Source organism: Aplysia californica, unplaced genomic scaffold (genome assembly GCF_000002075.1).
Source record: "Aplysia californica isolate F4 #8 unplaced genomic scaffold, AplCal3.0 scaffold00040, whole genome shotgun sequence".
NCBI lineage: Eukaryota > Metazoa > Mollusca > Gastropoda > Aplysiida > Aplysiidae > Aplysia > Aplysia californica.
The window spans coordinates 363,826-376,485 of record NW_004797310.1 but is presented as its reverse complement, the minus strand read 5'-3'; the positions used below and the strand labels follow the sequence as shown (position 1 = coordinate 376,485).

At 40.2% G+C, this 12,660-nt stretch overlaps 1 protein-coding gene across 1 annotated transcript in view; it reads left to right on the top strand.

Annotated features, from left to right (window-relative positions):
* LOC101847474 (piezo-type mechanosensitive ion channel component 2) overlaps positions 1–10,863 on the top strand; it is a gene marked incomplete in the record, with an annotated part of 108,746 nt that extends 97,883 nt beyond the window's left edge. Inside the window, 10 exon segments of the mRNA XM_035973983.1 lie at positions 448–715; positions 1,775–1,951; positions 3,516–3,599; positions 4,189–4,319; positions 5,318–5,471; positions 7,020–7,067; positions 7,807–7,973; positions 8,770–8,928; positions 9,822–9,969; positions 10,460–10,863. Of these exon segments, the coding sequence (XP_035829876.1) occupies positions 448–715; positions 1,775–1,951; positions 3,516–3,599; positions 4,189–4,319; positions 5,318–5,471; positions 7,020–7,067; positions 7,807–7,973; positions 8,770–8,928; positions 9,822–9,969; positions 10,460–10,777 (1,654 nt within the window).
* Positions 10,864–12,660: the final 1,797 nt, after the last annotated feature.

Genomic DNA, 12,660 nt, shown 5'->3' with positions numbered 1-12,660 from the left:
TTCACCTCCAGCCAGCTACATCCCATGTGCTTGAAATCTGCCTCTAGATCTCGCTCCCAGGTGGATCTCAGCTTCCCTCTCTTTCTCTTCCCCTGGGGATAAAACATTGTCAATCTTAAAAAGGGGGTGGTTGGCGGGTGCTCTGGTGTGGTTTGCTTCTTCTTTCCTTTCAAGCATCTTTGTCTCCCCTCCTTTTTTGCGTTTGTTACTCTTTTGTAACACCTCTATTCTTCGGCACTTATGTGACCTTATTGTGTTGCAAGTAAAACTCTTACTAGAACTAAAAATCTTTAAAACAAATTCCCTCACCCCACAGCCTGGGTGCCTTCCTCTCTGTCTCTTTCCCTGGCATATTACAATTTTAAACCAAATTCCCTCGCCCCACAGCCTCTCTGTCTCTTTCCCCTGGCATATTACAATTTTAAACCAAATTCCCTCGCCCCACAGCCTGGATGAGCTGGAAAAGGAAGATGAACAGGAGATTGAGGAGGAATTCAAGGCAGACCGGGGCCGAGTCAAGCGTCTCACCAAGGCCGTGGGCCTCCTCCTGGCCTCTCGCTCAGAGCTGTTGTGCTTCTTCCTCATGATCCTTGACCAGATGGTGTATGGTTCACTTCTCTCCCTGCCCCTGCCGCTCATGGTGTTCCTGTGGGGGATGCTGTCTGTGCCCAGGCCTTCCAAAACTTTCTGGGTCACGGTCATTACCTACACAGAGGTTAGTGTGTTTCCTGTTGTTGTTTTTAAGTAACTTGAACCTTTTTCTTAGAATATGCTGTAAGCGTCATTTCTCAGTCACCCATTTTGGGGGTTTACAGACAAGAGTGGATATTCAGAATTAACCTCAATGGGTTAACTTACAACATATCGTCAGCCGTCTGTTTTACTGTACTATGCCCAAAATTTTTTAACCTAAAAAAATTCAGTTTCTTAATATGTGATATCAGCTGCATGTGCTCAAGAAACCTTTCGTCAAAATTCAAATTCTAAATGTTGAAGAAAGCACGATAAGGTGCATAAAGTAGGTACTTATCTTAAAAGAATTTTTTAAAATTTCTGTCTCCTGTAAAAATTTTCTTTCTGGGATATGGGCCGAAGGGAACACATTCAAAGGCCACTGGATCAACAACAGAAACATCACAAATTTTTCCGATTAGGAGGTTCTGGAACGTTTAGAAAGCTTGTCAACAACTTATTTCTTGGGAGTGTTTATTTTCGCTATTTACTACTTAGTTGGGGGGGGGGGGGTTTGAGTAACGAGTAAAAAAGCCATGGTTCTGAGTTGGGCACTATGTAATTCTTTAAATTTCTCAAAACTTCAAAAAAATAACTTAGACTTGTAGAATGATGCTGACAATATGTAAATCTGCAGCATGGGAATCCTAGTTTAGTATTCAAGGCATCCGGCTTATAATGACAAGATTGTTGGTTCAGTTCTCAGCTTTAACATGTAGGAAATTGTGTCCTTGGGAAAAGCGCTCTTTTTTTTCTTGATATTTTATTTTCATTCACCCTGCTTAGTATGGATACTCAGTTGTCAGAAGACTGATAAGTATTTAGATGGTTGTGTTTTGGCACCCATCTGGCTGCCACACCATATGTACCTCAGAAGGACTACTAGCTTTTGCTTCCAAGGGAATGCTTGGCTATGAACTGTCTGTTTTAGACAAGACGAATACTTTGTACAGAGTTGGGCATTATTGTTAGTAGTGTCATAATGTGCCTTTTCTTGTGTGCTGACCATGAAGATTTCCTACTTTTTTTTTCTTACTTACAGGCTGTGGTGGTGTGCAAGTACATGTTCCAGTTTGGATTCTTCCCCTGGAATGATGGACAAATCAACACCAGCCCCTTCTTCCCTCCTCGCATCATCGGCATTGAGAAGACCTCCAACTACGCTAATGTGGACATTGCTCTTCTCCTGGCTCTCTTCCTGCACCGCTCAATTCTCAGGGTAACTACAATATTCCCTCGCCATATCGTGGTTTACATTTTGTTACATTTCTTGTGACGATTTTGTTCTAGGCAGAATAGGACAACCAAGGAAGCTCTGTGGGTGGTTGGCGGGTGCTGTTGTGTGGTTTGCTTCTTCTTTCCTATCAAACATCAATCGTCCTTATCTCCCCTTCTTCTTTTTTATGTTTGTTACTCTCTTGTAACACCTCTAATCTTCTGGCGCTCATATGACCTTATGCCGTTGCGAGCACCGTAAAACCTCTACTAAAACTAACTAAAGGAAGCTCTTTTTACTCGTATTGACCGAGATGCCTAACTAGAAGTGGTAGCATTATTAACAAGTATATACACAGTTAATTTTTTAAATAGTGTTGGTCTCTCATACTCCAAGTGTAGAAAATGTTTAGTAGAGCTTTGGAGAGGTTTATAAGAGTGTGGTGAAGGATTAGAAGGGCTCAAAATTCGTTATAGATATACTTTACTTTACTTTACTTTTCCGATCCAGCGGCCATTTGGGTTCTAGCCCTTCGGTCTGTCGATATGGCAAAGAATTGACAGGTTTTAATCAGCTGTGCTTTGTCGCTGTATAGAGTGTTTCCGATGTCTGGGGAGGCAGGTAGGTAGGTGCTACGCAGGTCACAAAGTGCAGGGCAGTTAAAGAGGTGGTGGGGTACTGTTTCATCCTGGCAGTCGCACAACGGGCAGTCGGGTGGGGTATCCTTGCGGATCCTATTAAGGTAGGAGTTTAGTGGTATGTGTTGTGTTCGCAGGCGAAATATTGTGACTTGTTCTCTTCTATTCAGGGAATTTATTGCATCTTTATCGTTATAGATATATTGTTTCTACTTTACGGATATGGGCCGAAGGGAACACATTCAAAGGCCACTGGATCAACAACAGAAACATCACAAATTTTTCCGATTAGGAGGTTCTGGAACGTAACCCCTGCGATATTCAAGGGAATACTGTATTTCACATGGCAGGGACCAGACCCTGCTGATGGGTGTCTTGAAGATTGATCAGCTGCTCCTTGAGAGCATGAAGAGCAATATTTGTGAAATCCGAACCCTTTAACCAACTTCATTGGAGTGTTATTAGATCAAAATAGCATGCTGTACATACATAATTTGGGCCTATTTTCTCTTTGTTTACACAAGGCTATTGGTGCAGAGATGTGATTTTTCAGAAGAATATTGAGATTATCATGGACAGAAAGGAACACAAATAAAAGCAGCCCAAAGTTAGCTTGTCTTGAAAGCTTGAGTTTGAAAATATGCTTTGCGTAAAGAGTTAAATGTTCTTGATTAATGTCACTTTTTTAAAGTATGTATTGGAGAAGGTAGACATTTATATTATTTACAGATATCTAGGCTACAAGTTGATAGTTCTCATGGTTTGTTTTTTCAAGTAAATATATGCTGGAATACATAAACAGTTTTACACATTTACTGACAATACTATGGGCTGTGGAGGCTATACATTTGTCTTCTTTATTCAAGATATAAGGGCTGTAAAGAGTAACATTATGTACAGCATTGGGTAAACAATTCTTTTATTTGCAGAAATATGGGCTATGGAGAGACGCAGCAGACATCACAGCTGACTTGGAAGCGGCTGGCATGAAGGAACTTCCCACTGAGCCAGCGGTATGTCTAAGCTTTCCTCTCAGTTTTGTCTTTTTGAACTTCATGGGTTGTTTTATTTTTTGGTGGGTTTTTTTTGTTTGGGGGGGGAGGTGGGGGTTGTGTTTTTTTTAGAATTGGTCTCTCCGCTCAGAAAATCCAGTTAGTATGGCATCTGTCTGACAAACGGAGAATATTTTTAGTACGCCTTGACCTTTCAAATTTGGGGGTCAGGGGCTCTTTAAGAACATGGGTTGTCAAATACGCACAATTCATCAGCTTATCTAATGGCTCAGTTGCCAAATTAAGCCAACTAAAGACAATCTGGTTCAAGACATCTACATACAGACGGTCTTCAGGACTATAGATTCACCAAAAAAGTGGCCCTAATCAACAGTTGAAGCTTATTGGTCCTACATTTTGATTCCAGCAGAGTTCACAGTAAAGATTTTTGGCTGGCCTTGCTGGGATCATGATAGCTACATAAGCATTAATGTGTGGGGTCTCTGATATTCTTACTAATAGAAGTAGCTCTAGAGGATTTTTTGGTCCATTATTTCTAAACAAACCATTTTAGACAATAATGATACTAATTCCTCTACTGAACTTTCAGATCAAGGATAAAGAGGATGATGACGAAGATTCTGAGGAGAAAGATACTGCTGTAGACAGTACAGAAGATCAAGTGGACACAGGAGATGACGAAAAAGAAGAGCCGAAGGCGAAATCCAAACTTGCTCATGGGTAAGGAAATAGGAACGTGCACACAAGAGTTGATACCTATATCTGTCCTTTGTGGTGCCCTTCCTTTATATTCAAAGGCCAGATGAGATGAGAGGATGGTGGACTACAGTAGTGACGATTATGCCTTAAAACATCTACTCAATTACGTAGTCATTCAGAGTAGATGGTTTTAGGGCTTTGTCATTTGGTTTGCTCCTTTGACTTTATTTCAATCAATGTGACTTGTCCTATTTGTTCTTGACAAAATTTAATTTGCTAGCGTCTGTGGTGTAATGGTTAGGCTCTTTACCTTTTCATGTACAAGACTTGTTTTCAGAGAGGAGAAGTTATTTTATTGGCTATCTCAGTCTGCCTAACGGTATGTTGTATCATACTCAGTTTGGGTCAACCCTAACAAGCAAGGTTTTGATTTAAATTGCCTTGATGGAGATGTAGAAATTTTTATCATCTTTGCATGACTGTAGTGCTGGTGGTTTATGGTCACTGAATGTGATTTGCTCTTTCTGATTTTGTTTTATTTTTCATCATTAGAATTATTTATATCTGTTCTTGGCAAAAGTGGCTATCATTAAAGACTGAGAAAGTCTGCAACTCACTGAAATCAGTTTGGCAACATATTCACCAGTGTCTCAGTTAACTTTCCAGATAAACGGCTAAGGGTGGTCATTGTTACCAGCATCATCAAAATTGTTGTTTTAATCGTCGTTTTTACTATTTCTCAACATTGAACGGAAAGTCTTGCTTATCTGTGATGGAGGTAAACTTTTTTGGTTACTTATAGCTATTATTTAACACTCCTATCGGCACTGTTTGGTCATTTATTCATAGCAATGGAATTTAGTCTTTCAGCTCACAGATTACTTTTTATGATTATGGACATGTTTTGAAAAAAAACCTTTTTGTAACTTTATTTGTACATGTAGTTTTTGTTTGGTAGTACATTGAAAAGAAAAAAAAAAGTAGTTCTGCTTTATTATGGGTCTGTTGTTTCTTTCCAGGTTGTCCTACCTGACTGACCCGTTCACCAAGTTCTTCTGCCAAGTGACTCAGTCCTCGTACAATGCCACGGTGGACGTATACGCCCCCATGTTCTTCTGTGACTTCATTCTCTTCCTAGTGGTTGTCTTTGGCTTCAGCTCTTTTGGACCAGCGGTAAGAAATTATATGAATATATTAAAGTTTGAGAAGGGGGGGAGGTGTTTTTTACCAGTGGCGTTACGTGGGACTAAAGGTATGATCAGTTTATTTTAACTGGGAGTAGTTCCTCTTTGGCAGAGCGGAAGATTTTTTTTTTTATTCCGTTATTTATAACGAAATTAAATCCTTTTTCAGATTTGAAGTGTATACTCATGTGTCAGTTTAGTCCGTTGCCAGCTTTGCCGTGGCTTTCTTCAATTGTTAGTGTCCAAACTGCGTCCTATAATCAAAAGTAAGAAGTAGAGATACATATTTGAAAAGATGTTCATTCCACAGATCATCTCTAACTAGTAGAGCTGGGCGAAGAATCGGTTCCCGAACCGATTCCCGCGGTTAGTGCCACAGAGGAAAAGTTCCGATTCTTTATTTATGTAAACCGACAGTTACCAACTATAATTCGAAGTGGTTAGGCTACCGGACTCGTAATCGTGAGGTCGTGGATTCGGGGATTCGAGCCGCGGGCCCGACGTTGTGTCCTTGGGAAAGACACTTTACACAAATTTTCCCCACTTCACCCAGGTGGGAATTGGTACCCAGCTATAGACAGTGAAAGATCTTGTCAGTTTATTAGTGTTTGAGTGCTTAACCAGCTGCTTGCACTGCGTGCTTCCCGGGAAACAGGATATGTCCGAGTGTTCTATGGTCTGCTGGGGTAATAATATAGTGTAAAGTGCATAGAGCTTGCTTTCGAGTGGGAACATGCGCTATGCAAATGCTATTTATTATTATTATTTATTAAAATTGTCTTCTGTTTTTTAAACTTACTTTTTAAAAGAAAAATGTTGGTGCCTCGCGGTGTTTCGAAATAGAGGTTATCCTGGATCCTGAAGCTGCTTGAAGCTGACCAGGTTACCGGAACTAGCTGGATGTTGGATTCATCGGAAGTAATTGCTACTCGCCAGAAGTAATCATGTAATTGTCTAGGGGTCGGAACCCCCAGAAGAAATCTTAGACACCCGGAAGAAATCACAACAGTGGAAAGAAATTGGGTTCGGACTCGATTCCTACGATTCCTAGTTCGCTATAATCAGGAACCACCCGCAAATTTTGTTCTGCAGTACCTTAGAGGCCTCTCGAGCTCTTTGTAAAGCAGAAAAGTTTTCAGGTTTGTTAGAGTTCTTGAACTTGTAAAAGGCTGATTTTGTTGTTTTTCCACTATAAAGCAGTCCTTTGACGAAACAGTCCTACTTGAAAATTTGCTTAATCTCTGTGAGAGAGGAATGCCTTGTTGGTAGTTGGCGTGTGCTCTGGTGTGGTTTGCTCCTTCTTTCCTATCAAACATCTATCGTCCTTATCTCCCCTCCTCCTTTTTTGTGTATGTTACTCTCTTGTAAAACATAATCTCTTCTTTGGCGCTTATATGACCTTATTGTGTTGAAGGTGCCGTAAAACTCTTACTAAAACTAAATAAGGAATGCCTTATTTTTTTCTTTCATGTTGTGATAGCGAGATTTTGTTAGAATAGATTTGACCCTCATAATTTTCTTGATTTTCTGAAAATAGGAGACTGCAGGTGATGGTGATGTGACCAGTTACATTCAGGAGAACAAGGTAAGCAAATAGCCTAAACTTGACAAGTGACAGTGCTTTGATTTTGTGTAATGGTTCATTAAGAACTCTCTTGGCTGTGACTTCTGAATGGAATCCCAAGCAAGTCATGATGAAATTACATAGATTTGTTCCTATCAGGGAGGTTAACTTAACTGATCTCGGAACCAATTTCGCAGTGGTATATATTGTACAGATTATGAGCTAACAAATTGGCGCTTGAAAGTTATGGGAAAATATTCAAGATATAACATACTCTTTGTTGCAAATTTATATATTTCTTTATGAAATGGTTTGTTGATGATTATATAGACAAAAATTGGTTTTAAGTCTTCCTTGAGTCATCTGCTAGTAGATCCAACTTTTCCCATAGCCCTTTCCCGAGCTTCTTTTATCTATCGGTTTGATTTTTCTGAATTGATTATAATAATAATACAATAAATGAGTTTAACTGCCAGTATCCACACGCACACTCTCAGTTGGTCAAGCCATTTATATGTTCTTGTAAAGAAGCAGACCACACAGCTGACTATGGCATTCAGACCCACAGAAAACAACGTAAATAGAAAGATGTTTGGCCAGTCCTTGTGTCTCTCCAGCTGGAATTGTACACAGACTGATAGATATGCTATAGAGGACTGCCAAATTTGTCGTTGAAATTGGCATCCAGGTGTAGAAGCATACCATAAAAGGAATCTTATTTTTTCTGTTCAAATCGTACATAATCACATTCTTTCCTCAGATTCCAGTCCCATTCCTCATCATGCTGATCACACAGTTTGTGTTCATCGTCATCGACCGGGCTTTGTTCCTGCGCAAGTATGTCCTTGGAAAATTCATCTTCCAGATCCTGCTGGTGGTTCTCATCCACATCTGGATGTTCTTTGTCCTGCCCTCCATCACCAAGAGGTATTTCTTTTTTGCTTGTAAATTTGTTCTTTTCATACTTGTCTATTTCTTTCCTAGTGGCTCTAGACTAATTTCGACACCTCGTGTGTCACTGAAGAAATATGGTGAGAGAGCTTTTTCTTTTTCTGGGCCAACAGTTTGGAACACTCTCCCTCATGGTTTGAGGAGCGAAATAAAACTTGATACTTTCAAAAGGGGACTCAAAACATATCTATTTAAGAAACATTTTAATTAATGGACAGTGCCTTTGCCTTTTTGTATGAGCATTTTTTATTGTCTGAAAGAATGTTGCTGTCAAAAAGTGGGCACATGATGAATTTGTATGGTGTTAGTATGAATGCGTTTTTAATCTCCTATGTACGCCTTGGGCCCATGCTGTGGGGAAAGGCGGGATACAAATGCTCTTATTATTATTAGTAGTAGTAATTCTGCTCTTTGTCTATATCTCTTTATGTAACTTTTGCTATTTAATTAAGAAAAAAAGATTTTTTGAAAGTGAATTGGAAATTATTTGTGATGATGGCTGAGCAAGTAGGTGTGCTGTGGTTTGGTAACCTATGAAACTGATTATACTGAATTTAAAGTTCTGTGTTAATCCCATTTTCATTCTGGAGCAGAGAGACTAGAATTTTTTATTCATGTATGTGAAATAATCTAAAGTTTTTGGAGTACTGAAGGGCAAGATTTTAGGCTTATTGCTTTCAATGAATTTGGTTGTGATGTGACAGTTTCTTGATTTTGTATTCACACTGTGTACTTCACTGTTGATCACTTTTTTTTAAAAATTGTTCCTCAGGAGTTTCTTCAACAACACCGCTGCCCAGCTGTGGTACTTCATCAAATGCATCTACTTCGGGCTCTCTGCTTACCAGATCCGATGTGGCTACCCTAACCGTATCTTGGGTAACTTCCTCACCAAGAAGTATGGTTATTTGAACCTCTTCTTGTTCAAAGGGTGAGTATTACAGTTCGTGATTGTCCTTCATACGGAAACATGACCTGAATAATCTCACTCTAAAGAGGCTCCATTAGCTCAGTTAATGTCCTAGAGGCTATTATGCTGATGGCACAGGTTGGAATTCCCTCTGGGGCATTTTTTAACTTGTGTTGTTTAGGGAATGTGATTGGTTGGCGAGTGTTTTGGTTTGGTTTGCTTCTTTCCCAGCTCCTTTCCCAACAAACTTCTATTGTCCTTATCAATCCTCCTTTTTTGAGTTTGTTACTTTCTCGTAACACCTCTGATCTTTGGCCCTTATAATGACCTAATTTTGTCTGAAATGATGTAAACATTCTTGGCTCTGGGAGTTTCCAAGGCTCTCTTGCTTCTTTGCTCATTCCTCTTGAAAATGGAAGTAAAGTATAGATGTCCTGCCTTTTGAATAATGTTACAGTGTTTAAAGGGGTATTTTCCCATACCATAACATTCCAGTCTTGCACAATAGATTCACAGTTCACTAATATTATTTATGTGTGCTTTTTGGTGACCCAAACTTGGGATGTTTTTTAATTGATAGTTCTTCAGTATTGTGTCAATGTGTGTCACTGACAATCATCTTTGAATGGTTGAAGGGGGCCACTCGTGGATCTTACTTGCTGGCTTTGCCTTATTGTTTCTAGCTATCTTGCTGACCCCATCACGAAATAATTGTAGTCTTGACAATGTGCGTCTCTTTACTCAAACAATCAGTAAATTGGTGATTTTTTTCCCTATAGTATGATGTGCATCTCTAACGAGCTTCCCTGATATTTCCAGATTATTTGCGTCTCTTTACTCAAACGATCGGTAAGTTCATGATTTTTCTCGATTGTATCTTTTGCATTTTTATCGAGCTTCCATGGCATTTCCAGATTTATGGCCATTCCCTTCCTGCTCGAACTGCGAGCCCTCATGGACTGGATCTGGACAGACTCTGTGTTGGCCATCGGCAACTGGCTCCAGATGGAAGACATCTACGCCAACATCTTTGTCCTCAAGTGTTGGAGAGAGATCGAGAAGGTAGGAGAAGTCTTAGAATAGAAACCTGTTCTTGTTGTGTCTTTTGGCAGTTATGAGTAGGTGTGACAAACAAAACGAGATCATAATTCACTAAATATGTTTTTCCTTGAGCAAGTAGTTTTGACCTTCATGTACTGTCCGAGATTTTAAATTCTTTTCTCACCCCCTATCCCTCAGCAACCGTAGATTTTTTTAGTCTACTACCATCCAAAATTTTATCCATATTTTTCTGCTTGAGAAATGGTGCTTGCTGTTCAGGTGTCCATTTTCAATTTTCCAAGGTATTTATATACTAATAAGAGTATTTCAAGATGGAGGTGGGGGATTATCCAGTTGGTAATAATTCTGTTTGTTCTTATTTTTTCTCTTTTTCCATCTCTCCCAGACCCTCATAATAATTTCTGTATCACTTTACCACAGTATCCAAACCCTCTGAAACTGACTTGACCTTTCTCTCCTGTGAACTTTTACCCCTTATCCCCATCCTCAGAAATACCCCACTGAGCGTGCCAACAAGAAGAGCCCGGTGGTCAAGTACATCGTTGGCGGCATTCTCCTTGTGGTCATCATCTTCATCATCTGGTTCCCCCTGGTTTTCTTCTCCTTCTTCAACTCTGTCTTTGTGTCTAACCCTCCGTACGAAGCCAGTGTAGCCATAGGCATCGGAGGCTACCAGCCCATGTTCACCACCACGGCTCTCAAGTCGAACATACGCTCTCTCAACGATGCTGAATTCAACTCTCTGAAAAAGCACTACAATCAAGATCCGGTGAGAAGGGGGGCTGGTGTTTGTTGGGAGGAGGGTTGATTTATTGTTCTTTGAGAAATAGCTTTTCATCGCTGTGGCAAGAAAATGAGTAACATCGTTTTGATTAACTTCACAGATTGGGTGAAACAGTATAGGAGTAGTGCATTTTTCTTCTGCCAGCGAAAGTTTTAGGTAGAGTGATATGGTTACTGAAATGTGTATGTTCTCTTGGAAATGTTGATCTCTTCTTGATGTGGGATTCTCGCCCTGTAGAAGTTGCATAACAAAGATCCAGATACAGAAGAGGGTTTTTGTCTTTTAACTCCATTTCTTCTTTTTCTTCTTCCCCTCCTTCCTCTTCCTGCTCCTCCTCCTACTAATGCTTTGCTTCAGCTTAGGTTAGCTATTGGAAGTTCATTTCCTCTTAATATAAGATAACGATTTATTGATCTCCACTAAGAGAAATTTGCTGCAGCATGGTAAATACATACACTCTCTCTCTCTCTCTCTCTCTCTCTCTCTCTCTCTCTCTCTCTCTCTCTCTCTCTCTCTCTCTCTCTCTCTCTCTCTCTTCTCTCTCTCTCTCTCTCTCTCTCTCTCTCTTCTCCTCTTCACTTAGGGGCGAAGCGTCTAAATACCCTGTTCACCCGTTTCCAGCCATTTATATAAGCAGTCATAAACACTGAGTATGTAAACTAACAATAATTGGTCTAGTAAAGTCTACCTCAGAACGGTGGGGGGATAGGGGTGGGGGGGGGGCCTAATAATCTCGTAGCTGCTGCGAGTGCTTGTTTATTCTTCCTCGACTTTTTACCATTCTAAAATCAGGTCACGATTATAATTTCCTGGCAACAAAAAGCTAGTCTTGACAAAGACAGCCAAAAGTTGAAACCAAATTACTAATACATAATTTGTAGTATTGTCATCTCTGCTTCTTTGTCATCTGTTTAAATATTCGAATCTTTGGTTAAGTTTACGTTTGAAAAATCCTGAGACCATTTTTCCCACCGTACGTTTAAAAGTCATAATTACGTTTTGCCCCAAGTGGGAATAAAATTATTAATTAAATGAGATATTTCTCAATTATATTATCGGGTGAACATTCACTGATAGTATTTCAAAATTTGTTTTCATTTACAACTAAGTGATGCGGCCTCGAATAAGAAGTCTTGTTAATAAATTATGTTCCTATTCTAGGAACGTTTTTCGTGGGGCGCCTGATTTCTACCTGATTCTTTGTCTCATTTTGATTACCCTTTCTAACAAATCAGCCTTCGCTTCTGCCTTCGCCATTTTGCCGTGTTCACTGGATTTCCACTCCCAAGTTACTCCCAACCCCTCCTCTCCTCAGATGAACCAGAGAGCGACCCCTGTGAGGGGTGTGACTGCTATACCCTGGCGGGACAGAAGTATTGTTTCTGTAACGGTGTCTACACTGGCTCCACTTGCAGTGAGTTCACAGTTCATTCAGGACTTTCTTTCTTTTCTTTTTCTTTTTTTTTGGGGGGGGGGGGGTAAGTGTTTTACGGGCTCGCAACTGCATAATAAGGTCATATGAGCGCGCGGGACATATTGCGCATTTTCAATTGGTAGGAATTTTTGAATTTTGCCCGGGTGGCGGCTGAAGCCTAATCTTATCGATTTTGAACCACCAAGGGATCTTTATCGGGTGCAACTTGCCCACAGGACCTCCGAAATGTTTCGCCTTTATCCGAGAAGTCTAGGTGTAGATCTTTCCTACCAGAAGATCAGGGGTGTGGCTAAAAGACAGCAACAGTAAGAAGGATCTAAGGAGTAGCAGTAGAAAGGCAGAAAAAAAAATCAGGAGTATTCATGACAGATCTGACAACATCCAGATACAAAACCTGATTCCCCGCTTGCACACCACACACTCATACTATGTGCCTCAAACACGTACTTTCAGAGAGAGAGAGAGAGAGAGA